The following is a 23,607-nucleotide window of genomic DNA, read 5'->3' as shown; positions in this document are numbered from 1 at the left end:
CCCCCAAATGCTCCTGACACACCTTTCCCCTGTGGACTGTGCTTGGTATCATTTGCTGTAATAAACCTTAGCCTCAAGTATAACAACTTCCAAGCCCAATGATTCCTCCCAACAAATCACTAAATCTGGGGATGGTCTTAGGACTCCAGACACACAGAGTTTATAGAATTTTATTAATTTTAATACACTTTCCATTATTTGAGTAGAGTGAGAGGGTGAGAGGTACAAACTAGTCTACACAATCCTGGTAATCAGATGTGGCTGGATTTTTTTTTTTTTTTTTTGGCAGTACCGTGTGGCATGTGGGATCTTAGTTCCCCGACGAGGGATCAAATGTGCGTCCTCTGCGTTGGAAGAGTGGAGTCTTAACCACTGGACCGCCAGGGAAGTCCCCTGGATATATTTCTTTTAATAATGTATATTCAAGACTTAGAGAACCACCACAGACAACACATAAGCCAGTGAGGGTGGTTACGTTCCAATCAATCTTCATTTGCAAAGACAGGTAAGGGGCTTGACGTCGCCTGCAAGCTACAGTTTGCCAATCCCATTCCAGAACTGAGCTTCAATAAAAATGTTTTTTCTCAATTTCTTTTCTAGGTAAAGACAACCACGGATTAAAAAAATAATAAAACAAAAAGTAAACAAAGGAGAATACCAGAATTCTTTCCTCATCACTCAATGTACCTTAATATGCTATTATAAAAGTAAAACTCAAGTCACCTAAATTAGAAGTAGAAATAAGTTTTAAAATTCAATTAGTATTTGCTGATACCCACTCTGACCTCAGTATAATACCAAAAGTTATGAAGAGAAAATCCAAGGGTAAGCTGGCTCACTGGCACTGGGCATCCCTAGACTGGCTGACATACCCCTACACTGGGTTTTCTACTGCGTCGTAACAAATCACCACCAACTTAGAGAGTCCAGGAATGGCAGGCTGAGTTCTCTACTCAGAGTCCCCCAAGGGTAAATCAAGATGCTGGCTGGCTGCTTCTCGTTTGGAGCTCAGGGTCCTCTTCCCAGCTTGCATGGTTGTGGAAGATTCAGTTCCTTGCAGTTTTTGGACTGAGGTCCCTGAATTTTTGCTGGCAGTCAGCTGGGGGCTGCTGCCAGCCTACATGACTTTCCACATGGCCTCCCCCATCTTCAGAGCCAGCAACAGATAATCTTTTTCCTGTGGAATCCTCATGTAACTTCCTGCAACTGGTTCTTACAATCAAAGTTTAGAACATTTAATTTAGCCAATAACTGGATTCAGTATTGCTCAACGAATATCTCAAAGTATGCCTAACAAAATTAAAGCCCGTAAAAATCACTGAGAGGTTTTGAAATGAGCTTTTTTATAGAAAGGGTCCTACCTTATAAACATTTAATCCAAACTTCTGAGACACTGGACCAGCATTAACATGAACCTTAACCATTCAGGTAATACATGACCTCGAATGAGGTCAAACAAAAAAGCTTTTCTATCGTGTGAAGTTCTTAACCATACTTGTAAGTGCCCCAAATCTATATAAATTCCTTTCTTCATCATCCACAACTTACTGATTTAATGACAACTATCCTAAAAGAAACTAAACAAAACAAGAAATTTATAACAGCTTGAAAACATAAAACAATTAGAGCTATTTTCTTAAAGGCCCCTAAAAAATTTTTTTGTTTTCTTAAAAGCTATTAAGTCTTGATCTATTTTACCAAAGCAAAAAAGAAAGAAAAATATACAACTTCTAAACTAGACAAAGCAAAATAGAGAATTACACACCTTGCGAACTTTCTACCAGTTTTAGCTACAAATCCACCTGGCCGTATCTATTAAAATTAGGCGTTGTCTATTGTTTAAATGGCCTTTCTTGTCTCCTTGATTAAATTAGGTACAATCGAAAGCTGAGTTGTCCACAACAAATCAGAAGATTAAATCTCAGCTAAAAATGAGGACAGCATCTAAGAGTAAACTATCACAAAGAGGCCCAAGGTGGAGACAAACAGGAAAACATTCTCTTTTTGCTGGACAGACATAAAAAGAAGGAAAACAAAAGAGAACTTAGACACTTAGACTTCAAAACTGCACAAACAAGGCAAAATAATTAAATCCAAACAATTCGGAAATATATTCAAAGTGGGCCAATTTATATCTTTTTTTATTTTTTTCCTTTCATAATTTTCATATTTTTAGTTGTGGCCTTTCTTTTTTTGCTTAGAGAAGTACCTTTAATATTTCTTGTAAAACTGTTTTCGTGGTGCTGAATTCTATTAGCTTTTGCTGGTCTGTAAAACTCTTTGCCTTTCCTTCAAATCTCAATGAAAACCTTCCCGGGTAGAGTACTCTTGGTTGTCAGGTTTTTTCCTTTGATCACTTTGAATATACGTGCCATTCCCCTCTGGCCTGCAAATTTATGCTGAAACTCAACTTATAATCTTATGGGAGTTCCTTTGTACATACTAGTTACTTTTCACTTGCTGATTTTAATATTCTCCATCTTTATTTTTTTGTCATTTTAATTGTTACGGGTTATAGTGTGGACCTCTTTGGTTTCATCTTGTTTGGGACTCTGTGCTTCCTGGACCTAGATGTCTCTTCCCTTTCCCAGGTTAGGAGGGTTTTCAGCTACTATTTCTTCAAATAAGTTCTCTCTCTTCTTCTAGAACCCCTATGATGCAAACGTTAGTACACTGGATGTTGTTCCAGAGGTCTCTTCAACTGTCCTCATTTAAATTTTGTTTTCTGTTCAGCTTGAGTGATTTCCACTGCTCTGTCTTCCAGTTCTCTGATCCATTCCTCTGTATCCTATCATCTACTGTTGATTCCTTCTGGCCTATTTTTTATTTCAGTTATTACATTCTTCAACTCTGCTTGGTTCTCCCTTAAATTTTCTAACTCTTTGTTAAACTCACTGTGTCCAACCATTCTTCTCCTCAGTTCTGTAAGCATCTTTATAATCATTACCTTGAACTCTTAACTGGGTAGATTGCTTATCTCCACTTCATTAAGTTCTTCTGAGGTTCCTTCGTTTGGAACATTTTCCTTTGTCTTCTCATTTTGCCTAATTCTCTTTCTTTATTTCTTTGTATTAAGTAGAAAGGCTGGTTAGGCTTCCTGATCTTGGATGAGTGGCCTTAGGTTGAAGATGTCCTGTGGGGGGGCCCTGCAGCACACCTCCTCCGGTCACCAGAGCTATATGCTCTAGAGGTGGCCCCTATGTGAGCTGTGTGGGCCCTTCTGTTATGGCAGGTGAATACTGTGGGCACACTGGTAGGTGGAGCTGGTCCCTGGCCCAGCTGGCTGCCAGGTCCTGCACTGGCAGTGGCTGCCAGCATCCTGGTAGCTGGGGCTGGGTCCTGGCATGACTGGCTGCATGGCCTGGGGGGCCCTGGGGCTGCTGCCAGCTCCCTGGTGGGTGGAGTTGGGTCCCAGGTGGCTGACTGCAGGCCCCAGGAGCCCTGGGGCTGGTGCTAGCCCAGTAGTGGGTGAGGCCAAGTCCTGGGCTTGCTGGTGGACAGGACTGGGTCCTCATGCAGCTTGCTGCTTGGTCCCAGGGCTTGTGCTGACAGGTTCATGGGTGGGTAAGCCTCTGGCACTGATGGGCTAAAGGGAAGATTCCAAAATGGCCCTTGCCAGCACCAAGTGTCCTCATGGAAGAATGCACTCCCAAAAATGGCTGCCACCAGCATCTATGTTCCCAGGAGGAATCCCAGTTGCCTCTTGCCTCTACAGGAGGCTCTCCAATATCAGCAAGTGGGTCTGACCCAGGCTCCTTTCAAATTACTGCCCCTGCACTGGGTCTCAGAGCACGTGAAATTTTGTGTGTGCCCTTAAAGAGCAGAGTCTCTGTTTCCTACGGCCCTCTGGCTCTCCCAAAAGCAAGCCCCACTGTCCCTCAAAGACAGGCGCTCTGGGGACTTGCCTTCTTGGTGCAGGACCCCCTAGCTGGGGAGCTCCTCGAGGAGAACCTCTGCAATTGTGATTATCCTCCTGATTGTGGCTGCCCTCCCAGGGCTGTGGGTCTTGACTATACCAGGACTCCACCCCTCCTATCAGTCTTGTGTGGTTCTATCTCTATTATCTTTAGCTGTGAAAAATCTTTCCCACTAGTATTTAGATGGTCCTCATCGATAGCTGCTCTGTAAACAGTTGTAATGTTGGAGTGCCTGTGGGAGGAGGTGAGCTCAGGATCTTCCTACTCCGCCATCTTGGCCAAACCCTTCAGTCTATGGAATTTTTAACAAACATGATTTTTTTAAATTAAGCCTTTTGATTATGAGAAGGTTGTGATCTTCTTCATTTATCTTTAAAAGCAGCAGCACTATCTGAAATACTACTTGAAATACTCTTTTTCTGATGAGCTGCAGATTTTTAATCAAGTTTTATAATACCATTTCAGGAATACATTCCATAGCAGTGATCTGAATATTGTCATGTTTACCTCCATTTTCCATAGTTAGGTCACTAGAGCTTGATAATTAATGAATAAGTTCTTGAAGACCCTTATTCCAATTCTAGCCATTGTACCTCTTCCTTTTCATCTCCTTTGTGCATAGCATAGTACCTAGCACCAGCTAATAATTTTAGACATTGTGTTAATTCTTTCAAATCACATATGATTTGGAAAATTATTGTTCCTGGCACAAAATGGCTCACTTTTGACACTAACTCAGTTTAAAAATTTTAATTCACTGTCACATACATACAAAGAAATGCTCTAGGCAATATGGGAAATACAAATGTGAACAAGACTTCTTTATATTGATGCAGCAGAAAAAAAATTGGCACTTGAATCAGAGAGACCCGGTTGTAAATTCTAGCTTCGGTATCTGCTAGTGGTATAACCTGGACAAGTTTTTTAACCATTCTGAGCCTCAATATCTCAAACTATAAAAGAGGAATAATAATACCTACTTCACAATGTTACCTTGAGAATTAAATGAAGAAATATAAAAAGCACTATAAGATTCTTAGGAATAGGGCTTCCCTGTTGGCGCAGTGGTTAAGAATCCGCCTGCCAATGCAGGGGACACGGGTTCGAGCCCTGGTCTGGGAAGATCCCACATGCCGCAGAGCAACTAGGTCCATGCACCACAACTACTGAGTCTGCGCTCTAGAGCCCGCGAGCCACAACTACTGAGCCCACGTGCTACAACTACTGAAGCCCTCATGCCTAGAGCCTGTGCTCTGCAACAAAGAGAAGCCACCGCAACGAGAAGCCCGTGCACCGCAACGAAGAGTAGCCCCCGCTTGCTGCAACTAGAGAAAGCCCGTGAACAGCAACGAAGACCCAACACAGCCAAAACTAAAAAGAAAAATAAAAAATAAAGAGTGTAGCTAATGAGAACGCCTTTAAAAAAAAAAAAAAAGATTCTTAGGAATAGAAATAGTATATTATCTTACTTATCCCAATGGCCAGCACTGCCTTAGCAAATTACAAGCCTTCCTATCCCTACTCACTCAACAAATATTAATAACATGTACCAGGCATTGTTCTAGGCTGGGGACAAAGGATAAATAAACCATTTTTCCTGGCCTCAAGAAACTTGCAATATAGAAGAAGGAACAGAAAGGCAAACATTAGTAACATAAAGAGTGATAGGAGCTCTTTCCCGGCTGGAACCATGGAGGGCGCTGAAGAGAAGAAAAAGAAGGTTCCTGCTGTGCCAGAAACCCTTAAGAAAAAGCGAAAGAATTTCGCAGAGCTTAAGATCAAGCGCCTGAGAAAGAAATTTGCCCAGAAGATGCTTCGAAAGGCAAGGAGGAAGCTTATCTATGAAAAAGCCAAGCACTATCACAAGGAATACCGGCAGATGTACAGAAGTGAAATTCGCATGGCTAGGATGGCAAGAAAAGCTGGCAACTTCTACGTACCCGCGGAACCCAAATTGGCATTTGTCATCAGGATCAGAGGCATCCATGGTGTGAGCCCAAAGGTTCGAAAGGTGTTGCAGCTTCTTCGCCTCCGTCAGATTTTCAATGGCACCTTTGTGAAGCTCAACAAGGCTTCAATTAACATGCTGAGAATTGTGGAACCATACATTGCCTGGGGGTACCCAAACCTGAAGTCAGTAAATGAATTGATCTACAAGCGTGGTTATGGCAAAATCAACAAGAAGCGAATTGCCCTGACGGATAACGTGTTGATTGCTCGATGTCTTGGCAAATACGGTATTATCTGCATGGAGGATCTGATTCATGGGATCTATACTGTTGGAAAACGTTTCAAAGAAGCAAACAACTTCCTGTGGCCCTTCAAATTGTCTTCTCCACGAGGTGGAATGAAGAAAAAGACTACCCATTTTGTAGAAGGTGGAGATGCTGGCAACAGGGAAGACCAGATCAACAGACTTATTAGAAGGATGAACTAAGGTATCTACCGTGATTATTTTTGTAATTTGGTCAGTTAATAAACAGTGACTGCTTTCAAATTGAAAAAAAAAAAAAAAAAAAAAAAGAGTGATAGGCGTTATAGTAGATATGGATCATGGGAGGATTCACAGGGACCGAGGGCTCAAGTTTATGGGCAAGGAAGGTTGATGGGAAAGCCTTCCCAGAAGAGGTGACTTGAAGTTGAGTAGATACTTCACAGGCAGGGATGGAGTTGGGAAAGAAGAGTGAACTCTAAGCAAAGACAACAGCAGGAGGCAGAAATACGAAGGAATAAGGAGCCCTCCATCTGTGGGGAGTTGTCCTGTGGTCAGCACAGCAGAGCCAGAGGGCAAACGATACAAGCAGCTGGGATAAAAATATGACCACCACATCCCAGAAAGCTCTAGGCAAAGCACTTCTAACCGAGCCATCTATTTAGGAGCTCTCCCGATCTTTTTTGGCTTCTTTGGAAGAAAACCCAGAGGCTTTATTTTCATGATCTCTTGATCCTTGCTATATGCCTATGAGATAGTTATTCCTATTCTTTCTCAGAGAAGGCCCAAAGACGTTAAGTTGCTTCTAGGTAGAATAATGACAACTGGGACTCCAACCTGGCCCATCTGAAACCATGCTGTCCACGTTCTTAACTCTCATGCTCTAATTTTGCAAATGATTTCAAACTTTTGACTACAACACAAATTTCAATTGGCAAGACATATATGTCTACAACTGAAACAACGATTTTATGAAGCAACATATACACACTGTAATGGTTTTCTTTCTCTTCCCTTTTAAAAAAATCTCTGATCGTAGTTTTTAAGGAGGAGCAAGTGATCAGCAGTGCCAGTGCTGCTGCTAAGTCATGTGGGATGAGAATGAAGAGGCTGCCTTGGGACTGAAACTTTGCGGCCTTGGGGAACAGCACCATGCTCGGGGCAGAAGCTGGACCAGAGGCAGAGAAGAGACATTAGAGACAGAAACATAAAGACACGTCTCAAGGAGTTCTGCTTTACACAGGAGTTGGGAAATGAGGCAGAAGCTGCAGGGGAAGTACAGTCAAGAAAGGTGAGAGTTTTGTTTTGTTTGGATGGATGAAAAGCTCTGTCTTTTGCAAACATAAATAAAAGGCATATAAATAGTCTGGCATTCAATACCCTCATGATCTTAATTCTCTAAGCTCATTTCCTATTGCTCTTCCATAAAAAAGCCTAACTCAGCTACACCAAATTACTGAATTCTGTTCTTTCTTCCTTTAATATACTATTTATTTTACTTGGAATGCCCCTGCTCCTTCTTTTCTACCTGGCAAACTCCCATTCAATGCTGAAGACTCTGTTACAGCATCCAACATCCACGAAACCCTTCTCCCCACCCCAGCCATCTATTACGAGTGAGCACCCACACACCCACCATGGCGAGCCTACCACTAGCAGTCCCCATATTGCTTTAGCTGGTACCTACAATGGAGTTCTTCCTAACCCACAAAGGGCTTTTCTTTTTGCCACCACTACATATTGTACCCAGTTCTATTTCTATGTACTATTTGTATACATGTCTGTCCTTATTTGAGACTGTGAGCTTGAAAGCCTAACCTGGTTTTTGTATGTATGGCTCCAAGAGTATAGATTGGCATAAAGAAATTTCCTGTGAGAGAATATGAAATAAGTAAGTTCTGACCACTTCACTCACTGAAAACTTCTCTTTATGTGATCTCTAAATAACAATAGCAGAAATCAATTTTTTTTCACTATATACCTTTCCCTTAAGTGTTGGGAGCCCTAGGTGCAACTGTTCCATCTGAACAGCAACAAAGGGGAAATAAACTTTGCACCACTTCTGCAGTTAATAGAGAAGGAAACTAAAGAGGTTCCTTCTGCTTTGGGAGGAGAGCAGATTTCTTTCTAAATTAGATGTCACACACACGAAAAGACCCTCCAGGAGACCACAACCAAATTTTTAGATACTACTCATAGGATAGGCTAACCATTTCTGTTCTGACCCATTGTTACATCTAGGAAATCACCTTTTCAGGAGATAATCGTGAAATCAGCTCCTGTGTAGAGAAGATGAGATTAACAGAACGCAGCAGACTTGAAGTGTAGAAAACAGAAGAGAATGGGAGATAAAACAAATAGAGATTACCTTCCATTCTATTAAAGGAAAAGACACTCATATAATGGCAGGGGGCAGGGGGTGTACATAACATACCTTAAAACTTAAAAACAGACAAACCAAAAGAGTCACTGTTAAATATGAGTGAATTTAATATGACCACAGGAGAACAGCCCTGAACAGGATCTTTTTCAGACTATGGTGAAAATATTTTCTTTCCACATGTATTTTGTTCCCCAGATGATGAGACTCTTAAATATACCCTAGAAAAGAAGTTCTTTCTACAAAGCATCCCCTTCGTAACTGCCTATCATGACACAGCAACCAAGAAACACAAAGCTTGTGCTGGGGACAGTCAACTGGTGATTTCCTGCTAGACTTTCTCAACTCACAGGATGATGAAATGGCCTGGTGTTGCAATGCAGTTATGACTTTGGGTGAAAACAAAGGGCATCCAAGACAGAAGTGGCCGAAGACAGTGGTGCCCAGCAAGAAGTTATTCCTACAAAGGAAATTGCAGTTTCTAAGACAAAGAGGAAGTCAAGAGGGAGAATTAAGTGTCTTAAGAACTTGAGAAAATACTGAAGAAACTACTTGTGGTCTCACATCTATTTAAAACCTTACATAGTATATTCAGGTTATCATTAATTATAAATCTGAAACTTTGCCAATGCAGTTTAGGGTAAAGCTCACCCACAGAAGTCAAATCATGTCTGTTAGGGGCCGCTGTTCTCCTCTATTCCTTGCAGAAAGCTCTCCTGGAAAAATGTCTGGTGATGATATTGACTAAAGGGACAGAGGAAGACCACTCTCACTCATCTGCTCCTACACAGTAAGAGTCCTGGTCATATTCCTCTTCATTTTACAATGCCCTGCATTGCCCTCTTCACATACAAACGCTCACACAATAAGCATCTAGTCTCTGTAATAAATGGCAACTTCTAGAGTTTATTTCCACTTGCCCGTAAAATGTATCCTAGTCACAAAGACCACACTACTAGTCAGTTCCTAGGCATTAAATGAATTAACACAAATTATCATTTTGAGTTTAATACAACTTTCCTAATAAGGTCTAAGGAACCTCTGGTAGAAGTTGTTCCTATCTCCTCCATCTGTAGACAATAGAAACTCAACTCAAAGGAAACTTCATATCCCACCCCCCTCTTTTTAATTTTTTTTTACCATGTCCAGAATTCTTTTCCGGATGCTTAGACCTTTTCCACCATTAAGCAAGAAACAGTATTGCATATATGTTTTTAGTCAATAATAGGCTTTAAAAATATTTAATAGTGGTAGTAACAACAAGGAGACTATTAAGTTTTTCATAAAAGACCACACGTGACTTCCTTTCCTGTGTCTAGAGTGTGTGACCACGTCGATTTTCTATCAAGACACAGAGCATGTTCACCTCTGCAAGACAATGTGAGGTACCAAGGACCTGCTTTTTACCCTAATTTCCGAAATCTTGTTTGGAACTCACTATTTCACTCTAAATGAGCTGCACTCAAGAGTGAGATCTCCCTCACAAAACCACCTTTTCGACGTCTCAACTCCTTCTGACTCTGTTAATAACCACTGATATCACCATCCTACGATTTCTAATTTGGCTTTGGAATCACTGTGTTCTTACAATCTCCATCTGCCTTTCTCACCTTCATTCACTTAACAAACACTGATGAACAACAAGTGCTCTGCTCGATGCTGCTGCACAAACACTAAGACAGACATGGGCTAGTTATGGACAGGGAATCATCTGTTACAACAGAGTGCGCTACATGCCATGGAAGGAGGAAGGACAAAGTGCTATAAGGTATGTAAGAAGGGCACGAAGCCAGACCCAGGGGTGGGGGCCAGTGAGGGCTCCCAGAGGGAGGGAGAGTGAAGATGACCCTTCACTGTGCTGGGATGCCGGCAGCAGAGTTTCTTGCCAGCTTTTTAACCTCTTTATGTTGACATATTCCCACTCTCTTAAACGTGTGGGTTTACGTAACAACATACACTACCTGTGCCCTGTGAATGCTGTCCACGAGCTTTATGTTAGTTTTCTATCGTGTGTAACAAGTTTCCACAAACTCAGGGGACTGTAGTCACACAGGCTTATTTAGCTGGTAGTTCTGCAGGCCAGAAGTCTTGCTTGGTTTTTTTTTGTTTGTTTTCTTGTGGCTGCACCGCATGGCATGCAGGATCTTAGTTCCCCGACCAGGGACTGAACCCACGCCCCCTGCGGTGGAAGCACAGAGTCCTAACTACTGGACCGCCAGGGAAGGCCCTTGCTCGCTTTAACTGAGTCCTCTGCTCACAAAGCTGAAATCAAGGTATGGCTGGGCTTAGTTCTCCCCTGGAGACTCTGGAGAAAAACCCAATTTTAAGCTCATTTTCTTGTTGGCAGAATTCAGGTCCTTTCGGCTTTATGACCGAGGTCTCTATTTCCTTGCTGGCTGTTGGCCGGGGTCCACTCTGAGCTCCTAGATGCTGCCCCATACCTTGCCCTGTGGCCTCTTCCAACTGTGAACCAGCAATATTACATAAATCCCTTTCCTGCTTCCAATTCTGACTTCCTCAGTCTCTGACATCTAGACCCAGATTGAAAGGGCTCATGGGATCAGGTCAGGCCCACTGAGGATCAACTCTTGTCTTCAAGTCCACTGTGCTACATAACAAAACCTAATCATGGGAGTAAATACCATCCTAGTCACCGTCGCAGGGATGATGCAGGGTACTGCCGGAAATGGGGATGTCAGAGGTCATTTTAGAATTCTACCTACCACAATTTATAAAGAAAACACAAAACCCACAAAAACTTGGCATCAAAATACTTGTCATCAAGGAAGAATTTTATGGCACTGATTAGAAACTGGGTACTTGGGCTCTCTCTATATATTTTATTTTTCAATCCTGAGATTCCAAAAACCAAAATATTATAGACAACTCCCAAATCTATGCCTCCGGCTTTTTTATCCCTGATTCACTCATCTTTACAAATGCCTGAGACATTTATATTTGAACATCTCACTCAACCTCACATGATAAAATTGAACTAACAGCCTTCCCCTTCAGAGTTACCCCATTCTGAGATTTCCATTACACCCACAGGCAGCCAGTATTCCAGGGTATCAGCCTCAGCATGATGATTTTACCTTTTACTCTGTGTTCTCTTTGACATCAAGCCGAACTGAAACTAATTCATCAATAAATCTTAATACTCCTCCCTCTCTCCATTCCCAAGCACACTCTGTCTAGAACAGGGTCATTAGAAACACTGGTCTCCCAACCTGACCTCCCCTCCCTGGAACTTTCTTTTCTTCTCCTTCTGTCCACGCACACACTGGCCCCACTCTGCACATGCCAGTAAAGTCCCCAACACCCCACTCAGCCGACTCAGGAACTCCCGCTCGGGAACCAGAGCAGCCCCTTGTCCCAGTCACGGATACAGGAGCTCCTGGTGCCAGCGCTCAAGGCCAACACTTAGCATTCCCTGGGCCCTGAACTCATACTTCAAAGCCCGTAATCCAACTCCACACCACAGAGTCAGCTGCCTGCACTCCTCAGCTTCTAGCCCCACCTCAGGCTCTGGGTGCTGCTCTCTCAGGAAGACATGCCTTAGCCTTGAGGAGTCAGCTCCACAAAGGCTTTTCTCATCACTCTCATCCTACCACCTGCCTCAAGGACCTCTTCACCCATACCGCCTGGCGTTAGCCTTATCTTGCTCTGGCTCCTATCAAGTTTTTTACAGGGGCACTGTACCTCTCCCACTTTATCAAGATATGTGTGTGTGTGTGTGTGTGTGTGTGTGTGTGTGTGTGTGTGTGTGTGTGTATTCTTTTCCATATCCCTCAGCATCTTATGCAGCACATACAAGAAGCTAGAGAATTAAGTCAATTTTCCCCACGATCCAATCTACATCTCCAATCCTAACCTTTCACCTGTTTTTATAATCTCTCTATTTCTCCTTGCCTGGAAGAACATCTTTAAAACAGAGGTTAATACACTAGGCCATCCATTCTGGTCTCTGTAGGAATGAGGTAATAGCATAATTAACAATCCAGAGTGGCAGACAAGTCAATTTATTTAATGTTTACATTGAATAATATTTAAGACTCTTAAAATAGGAGTAAATGGAAAAAAGATTCTAGGAAAATAAACTACTTCTTCTAGACATCAAGGACACATAGCAAAAGAGGTTTTAAAGTAGGGAGGGAAATAGAACTTGGAAAATGTGCATTTTCATGTGCAAAATTGCATGTGCACAAGGGTTGCTTTGTTTCATAAGTAAAAGATGGGAGACAATCTGAAAGTCCACCCACAGGGGAACAGCTAAATGGATGACGGTATCACCACGTGAGGATACTGTGCCACAGCGGTAAAAAAGAGACCTCCTGAGCTACTATGGAAGGGTCTGGGCACACTAAATGTGTGACTTCGTGTGCAGAGCTATGTGTCAAGTATGCTGTCATTTGTTAAAGAGGTCAAGGGAGCTATCTTCATATACATTTACTTACGTCTCTGGAAGAATTTAATAATAGTGTTTGCCGATTGGGGGAAGGGAACTCTGGGATTGAGGGGGCTTCCGTCCTTGCCTATGGTATGTGGACTGTGTGAACCTGGTACCGAAAGAGGTCAGGCAGAGCCACCTCTGTAATTGCCGGAATGGAGCAGATTCATCCACAGCTTGCCGTAAAGCTCAATGCTCCAGAAGAAGCTTCATGCTTCCAGAAATACCCATATGTCTTTACCTGATCTTCTCTGGCAGAAGAAAAGTTTTAGAGGTAACACGCCCGAACATTTGTGGACTCCTTCTTTTGCTAGAAGCACTGCGCTGTACACAGCAAAGACACATCCAGTAGAATAGCCACAGGCCTGCAGCGAGGGCAGACAAGTGGCAACTGCACACAGGAGGCTGCCCACGCCACAATAAAGACCATGCAATCTTGCCATTTGCGACAACATGGATGGAGCTTGAGGCCATTACACTAAGTGAAATAAGTCAGGCAGACAAAGACAAGTACTGCATGGTACCACTTATATGTGGAATCTAAACAAGCCAAACTTGTAAAGATACTTTAAAGCACAAGAGGCAAACTGGCAGCCAGCAGAGAAGTTTTCATTTTTGCTTTTTGCCCTACAGAGTTTTTCACTTTTCGTTATTTCTCTTTGAACTAGTTGCCTACATGTAGAAATTGGGAGATTTCACAGTCAGATCTGATTGATAGCTTCTCTTGAAATTGAGAAGATCTGGCAATGCTGTAATCACACTCCTGCAAGGCAACAGCTGGCTAGAGCTTACTAACAGTTCCTGTGCTCAGCCAGGCCCTCTGGGCCCTAATGGTTTGTATCACTTGCCTGGTCCACAAGCATCCACAGGCCTCCTACCCTGGGACTTGTTCTTATACAGATGAATCAATGACAAACACGGTGAGCAGAATAAATTTCTCCAGGCTCCAAGATGAGCAGAATAAACTGAATTACAATTTGAGAGTGATATCCTTTGGCTGCTTAAGGACTAATGAGAAATAACCAGCCACACAGCAATGATTCTTGTTGCCTGTTTTCTGGGAAAGCCACTCTCCATTTCTGTAAAAAGAGTGTTCCAGGCTCTTTCAAACAGTTTTACACATACACATACATCCATATGATTCAGCATGAAAGCCAATCCTGACCACACTGTTATGGTTTGTTATTACTGAGGATCCATTTTTCAAAGAAGGAAGAATACCTGGGAGGAGAAAGCTAGTGCTACATTCCAAAATGAGAACTACCATTTATGATATTTTCTTGAGACACAAAAAAATACATGAAACACACACACCCACAATTACTGTACTTTCTTCAGAGGTGGGATGCTCTCTACCCTAAACTGTAGGACACTTACAAACTCTATAAGGCATAAAGTCGAGATTTAATCTCAAGTTTATCTGCAGTGGTTAAGTTGATTTTCGAGGAAAACAGGAAAAAGAATTAAAACAAATTCATACCCCACCTTCATCCTTGAAGAAAAGGTAAGACATAAAATCACTATACTGTATTCATTAACTCTCTTTTCCATTTTGCCCCTGTGGGTACAGCCAAAAAGGAAGGCCATCTCAGACTCCTTCACGTGCTCTGACACACAGAACTGGGACTTGGGGCTCCCAAACAAGCAGACGCCTTGACTGTGGTACTTTTCAAAGGAGAGATGCTGTCAACGTTTGGGACTAACAGTGTTCCAACACAATGATAACAGAGGTGATATGAATTCTTCATCTAATGTGCCACAAATAATATAAAAACAGAACTCTACTAAAAATCTATAGAAGTAAAATGCCTCATTCTCATTACCAGATGTCCAGGAAATCCCACTCACACTAAGAGTTAATGTCTTAAGATGAAAATAAATTATACAAAAATGTTAATTCTAATTACCTCCAGCTAGAGAGACTATAGAAAAGTTATTGTGATTATCAGTTAATAATGCAGAGAAAACTCAAAAAAAAAGAGGTGTGTGTGTGTATCCTACATCCTAACTTCTTAAACGTAAATAACTATGGGCAGGACAAAAACCCATAAAAAAGAAAGAAATATATTACATGACAACAAAATCTTTAAAATTTTCCCACTGATATAAAGGTGAGAAAGTGCTCTAGAACTGAGAAATTCTTATGAGATAATCTAAGCCAATGACATTCCATATTTAGAGACAACTACAGAGAGCACAGGTGTGAATGTATTTAATCGTTTTCTCTTCACAAGACTGCTGTGGGGCAGATATAAGGAGATCTTAGCCTTAAACCTTAATCTTAAATTAAGAAAATCTGTGTTAGGTCCTGTCTCCTGCCACCACAGGAAAATGGGCCAAACTCAGGAGTGAACAGACACTGTAAACCTATCATTTTGGACATACAGTTATTTGGGAAAAAATAAGATAATCACTCGATATTTATTTCTTTAAAATTAAAAAATAAAATGAAATGGTCTGCCCAAAGCCCAGTTTACTTGTTAACAGATTTGATAAGTAAGGATGGCAATTCTTACCAGTGTGGAGAGCAAAGACTGTCAGAATAAAATACGTGTAAGCCACGAACATTTTAGTGAGTAAACACTCACAAATCCACTGAATCACAGATACGCATATTTATATTTAATGTCCTCTAATATCATTTACTAACCTTAATGCAGCTTTAAAACACTACATCCTCAACACATAAGAAATCTCCTTTCCTTTCTTTCTCATTTCCTCCCCAAATTTTTTTCAGAACTCCAAATTCCAGATTTCAAATCTCTTTCTTATAAGTAAAAAAAACAAAGGCACATATTTATGGAAATGAGTTTGAGGCTCTTTGAGCTTTCCTTCTTAGAAGTTCAGCTCAGTAAAAGCAGCAGAAATCATATGGTGAGGAAAATAAATGCTATCTCGGTCCATCATACCATAGAAAGAATGTAACCCATAGCCAAAGTGGAATGATGGAGTAAAAATAAGATAAAGGAAAGAAGTTTGACTTAAGCAAATGTCCTCCTTCTCTTGGCCTTCCTAAACCCCTCCACACTCAGTGCTTTTTTCACATAGACATCCTAGAACCTAGTGGGATATCTTTAAAAACTATAAGACACACATTGAGCAGAGCAGTGCGCTGACATCTCCAACACAGGCAAGATAAGTACAAGTTCTGACTGGTGCCTAGGGAGTGGGTGTTGGGACGTGGAAACACAGTGGAATGATTTTCTCTCCCTTAGATCCAAATAGCAAGGTGTGTCAAGGCCCAGAAATTTGGATGGAAGACTCTAAGTAAAAGATGAACAAGAAGCATGTTAGTATAGAAAGTTTAATGTGTTCCCTTACAATCCCCGTTGATAAATTCACGTCCCCCTATTCCTTAATTTCCTACTTATTTAAGAATCAAAACCTTTTACATGAGCACTCAACTTAAACTGATTAGAATACAAGGAGATTCTTCTTCTCTTAGGACCTAAATCAAAGATTCCATTGTTGTCCTCATCTGCCCTTTACCAGCAGAGTAATGCTGGGCAAGGTTTTAATTTGAGACTCAGCCAAATTTTCCCACAGGCACAATAGAGACAGTAATGCCCACCTCAACAGGGCCACTGTGGAAACTGAATGAGAAAAATATACATAAGCAAGATCCTCTAGGACTCTGTATATCAGTTAGAAACCCACAAAATAGCAGATGTCCTTACTATACAAGTTTTAAAAACTGAAGTTCAACATCCAAATTTTCTAGGGCTTTATGTATATACTGGTCTTATTTTAGGTATCAGATGCAACCCTTCCCTGCCCCCACCTACCTCAAATGTGCTGTCTACTCAGGAATGTTTTTCATTACAATTTCTCCTGGAAATATACGTTATACAGATCATTACCACACATTCAACCTATGGGACACATTAGCTTTGTTAATGAGCTCTCTACTTGGAATTTAATTATCATATGAAATTTTGGTAATACATTTTCAAATGGCCAAGCCATTTGATCATGCATGCTTATTATACACTCATTTCTTTTTTCTTTTTTTTTTAATTTATTTTTAATTTATTTTTATTTATTTATGGCTGTGTTGGGTCTTCGTTTCTGTGTGAGGGCTTTCTCTAGTTGTGGCAAGCAGGGGCCACTCTTCATCGCGGTGCACGGCCCTCTCACTATCACGGCCTCTCTTGTTGCGGAGCACAGGCTACAGATGCGCAGGCTCAGTAGTTGTGGCTCACGGGCCCAGTTGCTCCGCGGCATGTGGGATCCTCCCAGACCAGGGCTCGAACCCGTGTCCCCTGCATTGGCAGGCAGACTTTCAACCACTGCGCCACCAGGGAAGCCCTACACTCATTTCTTTAACTCTTTTCCTTAATTAAGTACAGAATCTTTCTCCACTTAGTTTTTCTCACAGATGAAAATTCCAACGGTATCAGGACACATATTTCGTTAAGTATCCTCCACTATGACATGAAAGTTTCAGTACTGACAGATACTCAGAGTGAGAAATCATGCTCTGATCCCTCAACTTTGTCCTGTCACCCTCATTATAGGTGTAAAACTGTCTGATAAAAGTAGAGAAATTTAAGGGAATAAATACAGAATAAAAAATATAATATCACCGATTCTATTTTCATGAGAATTGAATGTTTAAACAGTTGTATTTAGTTCTGCTTTCACCATAGACACAGGTATTTAACTCATGAGTATATGAGTCTTGCCAGCAGTGTTTTCAAAAAAATCCCTGCCACTACCCATCTGCCTGTCTTACCTCTACTCACTCATTCATGATGATCCAGGCCCTTACGAAACTTCAGTCTAGCTGGGGAGAAAGGCAGGTAAGGCAATGCTTATTGGGAGCTATGACAAAGGACACAATGGGAGCAAGAAGAGCACTATGGTGATGTAATACCCAAATCCTAACTTTCAACTAACGCTACAATATGCCTCTTGAGGAAGGAGGGGAAGGAAGTAGTATATTCCTTCCAGCATTTAACATTCTGAGGTTTTCTGAGAAATTTATGTATATTCAATCTGCATTAACAGTATTTAATACTGTTCAAAGGTCCTTGGAAGAGCAATAAATTAGTATTTTTGCCAAAGGAAGATCTGATGGGGGAAAAAAAGTTTCTTCTGTTCAAGCTTTACTGGAAGCCCAGCGAAAGTAACCCATGCAGAAAAATGCCTGAAAGAAATGTTTATATTATAGCTTTTGCTAACATGTTTGGTTTTAAATACTTAATATAAGCCTATAAAACCATATGTTTATGATTTATTTGCTTCGTTTGATTATTTTTTGATATAAAATATGTTCCCATACTTAAATGCCCCATCATCATAAGTCTGATGTGTGATGTGACTGCCATCCATTAACTGGCCAAGCTGTTAGTACATGGTGAGCAGCTGAGGACAAGGCATCTTGCCAGATTCCAGAAAGGCATTAATGAATAAGACAGTGATCAATCACTAAAAAAGAAATATTAGCAGACATCAGCCACCAAAATCACATATTCCAACAGACAGTAATGCAAGACTTCTTTAAAACCTTTATCAGTATCAACAGAAACTTCATATCCTTGGTTAAATACTAGAATGAAAAGGAAAAAAAGTAAACTTCCAAGGATCTAGTGAGCTAGTATAAGGCAAGATACGTTTGCTTACTCACTTACACATATGCAAATTAGTTTTGGAAAAAAATTGTTTAAATGTTTAATTTTCAGGCAAAACTGCTCTAATCATTAGCTTTCTGTATACTTACTGCATTTTTAATACAACAGGGTCAGGGCATTTCTGACAGTGGAAAACAAAGTTGGTAAGTGAGAAAAAAACCAAGAAACTAAGCAAGAACCATTCATTCCAATGAGTGAAAGGATGAATAAAATCCTTAAAGATGGATATTTGATAGTATTTTTCTTGCTTCTAATCCACCTTTTCCAGCTTTAATTTGCATATGTGACTGAGAAAAGCACTTTTTGGATACTATGTGTTTTCTTCAGTGGTATAACGCAACACCTTACATGACACAGTAGAGTTCATATGGCACCTACTAGATACTTGTCTGGTATGGTTAAGAGAGCAGTGATATTTCACCAATTCAGACACGGAGAGTCAATAAACAGACAAGAACGTGATATCGGCGTCAAAAGCACTGTTTGTATATGAAGCCATAAAAACCGCATCCCTGAAAGACAAAAGTATTAATAATCTTGTTTGAAAACAACTAAGTCTCCAGACCCACCTAACATGCCAAGACAGAGGAGTGTTCCTCACTCAGTTTAGAATCTACACTGAAACTTATCTGAATGAACTTGACCCTGGCTGGCAGCAAGCCAGTAACCTTCGTCACTGAAGACTTAACAGAACACTGTGTTCTTGGCACGAGCACAAAGAAAGGTGTTGAAATCCAAGCTAAAAATAATCTCAGCTCACATTTTAATCGGTTTTTAAATATGATGATAAAAGATACTTAAATATGATGAGGGCTTTTCAGTGTTTGGTACATTTTTAATTCAGATAATTTTTAACCCCTACTCCATTTGGTTCACTTTCAACACTTCCCGGAACAATCACTGGGCCCCTCCCAGAACACTGTGAATCCCCGCTCTGGCCCTCCTCTGTGCCTCCTCCTCTAATGATTTACCTGGAAAATTCCAATGCACCCTGCACTGGCAATGGTAGGAGGGACAGCAAGTAAAGCCAGAAACAATGCATTGACTCACTTCCGCAGAAAGCCCTGGAGAAAAATGTGGGCCACGGTTCAGTCGTCTTACGCGATGCTGTCAGAACAGGTAAGAGGTACTAAAGTTATGTCATTCCAATACAGGTTACGTTAACTCATCCACAAAGGTAAGATGCAAATGAGAAGGCAAGGAACACACAACGTGGCAGGGAGTCTATATACTTTCTTTCAGAAAAAACACTAGTCTTCCTTTAGTTTTTGCCATCCTCCTTTTCTCCTACTCCAAAAATGCCATCCTTGGTCTAACATTAGGATAGTTCGATCTCACAGTGAACTACAACAGTTCACAATCACCTCCTAATATGGGGGAAACCCACACAAGTCCTAGAATGCTCAGAGTGAACAAGATTCAAACCACAAACATTCAGCAGTCTACACTGGCAGAAGTCAACAACGCAATGACAGATGTTTATTCACCCTTAAACCCTTTAGCTTTTAGTCTTAATTATTTACTACTTTTATAGATCTCTCATCTTACAGCAGCACATATCCCATGTCTAAGTCAAAGCAAACAAGCATATAAAGTCTTTTAACTCTGATGTTGATATTTTTATGGCCTAGACTCCAGATAAAAACAGAATTACATAGTCAAATGATTTTTCTCAACATAGTAAAACGTTAAAGAATATTGAACACTTACTCTCTTAAAATTATAATGTACTTTAAACCTTACTTTTTCAAAATTATAACATAATTATTTGTTCATAATTATTTCAAATTATGTTTAAAGTAAGTTGTAATTAATACTAACCCAGGAAGTCAAAGAAAAAGAATTTAAATATGCATGGTTTACCTTCAAATAAAAGCTTCTTTTTTCAACCAACTATGACTGACTCAGATGAATGTTAAAACTAATCTAAATATCTTGATACTAACTGATAACTAAGTATACATGGACCAAAACTGCATCTGGAAGTAGGCCTAGGCTTAAAATTTTGCTATAATTAAAAAGTCAATTCTACTCTGTATTTCTATGATATGATCATCTAACCAACAAATTAAAACACCATATTAGTTAACTTTATATAAAATCACCATTTATATTATACATTTGCTACAAGGATATACTCTCTTATGGCATTCCACCATGTTATACAGAAGCACTTCAACAATTTAGACAGCCTTGGTATAAGAATTATAAAATTTCTATGCAAAGACCTTCTGATAATCCTTCAGAAACTATTCCATCTACACAGAATGATAGAGAAATGAACCTCCCTGCTGTTGTGTGTGTGCATGCGTGCACACACGCGTGTCTACATCTATACCTATCTATGAGGGCAGTGCTTACAAAATATACATGAATATAAAAAGATGACGACAACCTCAATTAAAAGAAGAAAGTTTTAAATGGCAGGATTTTTTTTTTAAACTTCCTGCTTTGATAAAACTTTAGACATACAGGAGAGTTACAAAGATTATAACATAGAGTTTCTACGTAGTCTTCACCCAGCCTCCCCTAACGTTAACATCTTATATAACCATGGTACAATTAGGAAAATAAAAATTAACATTGGTACCGTCCTATTAATTAAACTACAGGCTTTAATCAGATTCCTCCAGTCTTTCTGTTTCAGGATCCAATCCAGGATCGCACACAGCATTTAACTGTCATGTGTCCCAATTCTCCTCCCATCTGTGATGGTTCTTCTCTCCTTGTCTTTCAAACTTGGCACCTTAGAGAAGTATTGTTCAGGTATTTTGTAGAATGTCAATCAACTTGGATTTGCAAAATATTTTCTCATGATTAGACAGAAGTCAGGAACTTTGTGGTGGTGTGCCCTCAGTTCATCACATCAGAGAGTACATAATATCAATGTCAGTAACATTGATCACTTGGTTAAGGGGGTGCCTGCCAGGGTTCAACATGTAAAGTACTATTTTCCCCTGTGTAATTAAGAAATATTTGGGGGGAAATATTTTAAAGTCATACAAATTTATCCTGTTTCTCATAAAGTTTTGCCCACTGATTTTAACATTCACTGATTGATCTCACCCTCAGCAATTATTATTGTTCTGGTCTAAAGATGACTTCCTATTTCCCTCATTCCTTCTACATTTGTTGAAATTCTTTTCTAAGTTGTTCTTTCTCTACTATTTATTTATTTATGTATTTATTTACCCGATCATGTATCTGTATCAGTATGGACTCACGGATATCTATTTTATTCTTTCGGTTATAATTCAATATTATCATTCCTTACCTCATTGCTCCAATTGTTCCAGCTTTAGCCACAGACTGAATATGTCCTTTGGACATTCTTCCCAACACTCTTTTTTGAATATTTTCTTAGTTTCTGACAACCAAAGACGCCTCAGGCTCATCTTATGTTTTCTCTGCCCTGGCCACAGATTCAGCCACTTTTTCTAAAGAGCCCTGATTCCTTTTATTGGAGTGTGGTATTGAAAACCATGACCTGGGCCGCTAGGTTTACTTGTTGCTCACTGCTTCTAGGCCCCCTCAGTGGAAGAGACAGGAAATTACACACACACACACACACACACACACTTCTATACTTCTTTCTTGCATCTATCTACCTATCTATATATACTTTTTTTTTTAAAAGAAAGCACATTAAGTTCAAACTGATACACTCAACTCCAATACGGAGCCATGGAGTTCATGTCAGCATTTCCCACTGCTTATTTGTAACTTCACTCTCCCCCAGCTCTCAGTATCTACAATATGAGTTATATTTACTTATGTGCTCAACAACAGTACACATGCAAAGTATTTTCAAAACTGCTAAGTCATAGCTGTGAGAAACAAACTAGAGTACAATGTATGTATCCAGTTCTTTTTGTTTTTAGCCTTAGGGTATTCAGCCAAAGTTACTTAGATCAGTACCCTCGTCCTCAAACCCTTGAGTGAAGTTACATAATTCACCACAGTCTGCATTCCGTCTTGGGTTCCCCTGACAACCTGATTTATTTGATTTATTTAAATGTGCAGAGTAAAATTCGTTATGGGGTTCACAGTTCTATAGGTTGTAACGGATGCCGAGTTGTGTATGCATTGCCACAGTACAGGAAGGACAGCTCCCTCACCTTGAAAACTCATGTTTCTCCATGGTAGTCAATCCCTTACCCCAATCTCGTCAACCACTGATTTGTTTCCATCATGATAGATTTGTAACATACTTGGTTCTAACTTCATTAATTCTGTGATTCAGTCAACATTTGGTGAAGATTTACCACATGCCAATCTCTGAGCTAGGTATCGAGAATGATAAATCAAATCTCAGACTAATGAAGGGATTCTCAGTCTCTTCTTGAATATGAGAAAATCCAACTCTCAGATACCTGGAGCCAAAAATAGTAGAAATAATAAGGAAACCTTTGATTTTCCTATTTGTTTCTTAACTTTAGTACCATCATCTTTATATTGGCAATAAATTTTTTAGGGAAACCAGCTGAGGAAAGCTGAGCTCTATCTCCTCAAATACTAGTATTTACATTAGGTGATTTTTTTAAAGGAAAAAAAAAAAAAAAGACATACTGAACAATGAACAAAACAAGACTACAATTCAAAATTTTTCCTAGGTGTAAAGTCAACATATAACATAGCATCCACTTAATTATTCCTAATATCAATTTACTAGTACAATAAAGTTAGGACAGCTAGACAATGATCTTGAAGTGTGTATGTCTTAACAATTTCCAATCCAATGGAACTTTAGATGAAACTGAGAAGTATGGTTTTTAAAAATTACCTATATATTCTGAAATGTCTCTTTCAAAACGTGACCAGATTTCAAGCACATGCAGGGATCATGCCCACAGTTAAGCATGTTAGTATAGTATATAGCCTACTAGAGGAAAAGGAAAGGCAGCCGAGATAGATACCTGCACTAAAGATAAGTAAATGATGAAATACCAGTGGGCATAAGATAGGTAATAGTAAGAAAGAGAGTTTACAATGCATACCAAAAGCTATCTTTAAAA

General features: G+C 40.1%; 2 protein-coding genes across 7 annotated transcripts in view; one reads left to right on the top strand and one right to left on the bottom strand.

Moving 5' to 3' along the window:
* The window catches only part of SPIDR (scaffold protein involved in DNA repair), a 367,405-nt gene that overhangs the window by 254,573 nt on the left and 89,225 nt on the right, over positions 1-23,607 (bottom strand). The window lies entirely within an intron of this gene.
* On the top strand, positions 5,602-6,414 carry LOC133076842 (large ribosomal subunit protein uL30-like). The gene has a single exon (XM_061171430.1). The coding sequence runs from the start codon at positions 5,608-5,610 to the stop codon at positions 6,352-6,354; it is 747 nt and encodes a 248-aa protein (XP_061027413.1). The 5' UTR covers positions 5,602-5,607; the 3' UTR covers positions 6,355-6,414.

This window comes from Eubalaena glacialis, chromosome 17 (genome assembly GCF_028564815.1).
Source record: "Eubalaena glacialis isolate mEubGla1 chromosome 17, mEubGla1.1.hap2.+ XY, whole genome shotgun sequence".
NCBI lineage: Eukaryota > Metazoa > Chordata > Mammalia > Artiodactyla > Balaenidae > Eubalaena > Eubalaena glacialis.
The sequence above is the reverse complement of the archived record's forward strand: the minus strand, read 5'-3'. Positions and strand labels throughout refer to the sequence as shown.

What these genes read in the sequence shown, in the direction of transcription:
- LOC133076842 (XM_061171430.1), top strand. Translation starts at nt 5,608, where the DNA reads ATGGAGGGCGCTGAAGAGAAGAAAAAGAAGGTTCCTGCTGTGCCAGAA.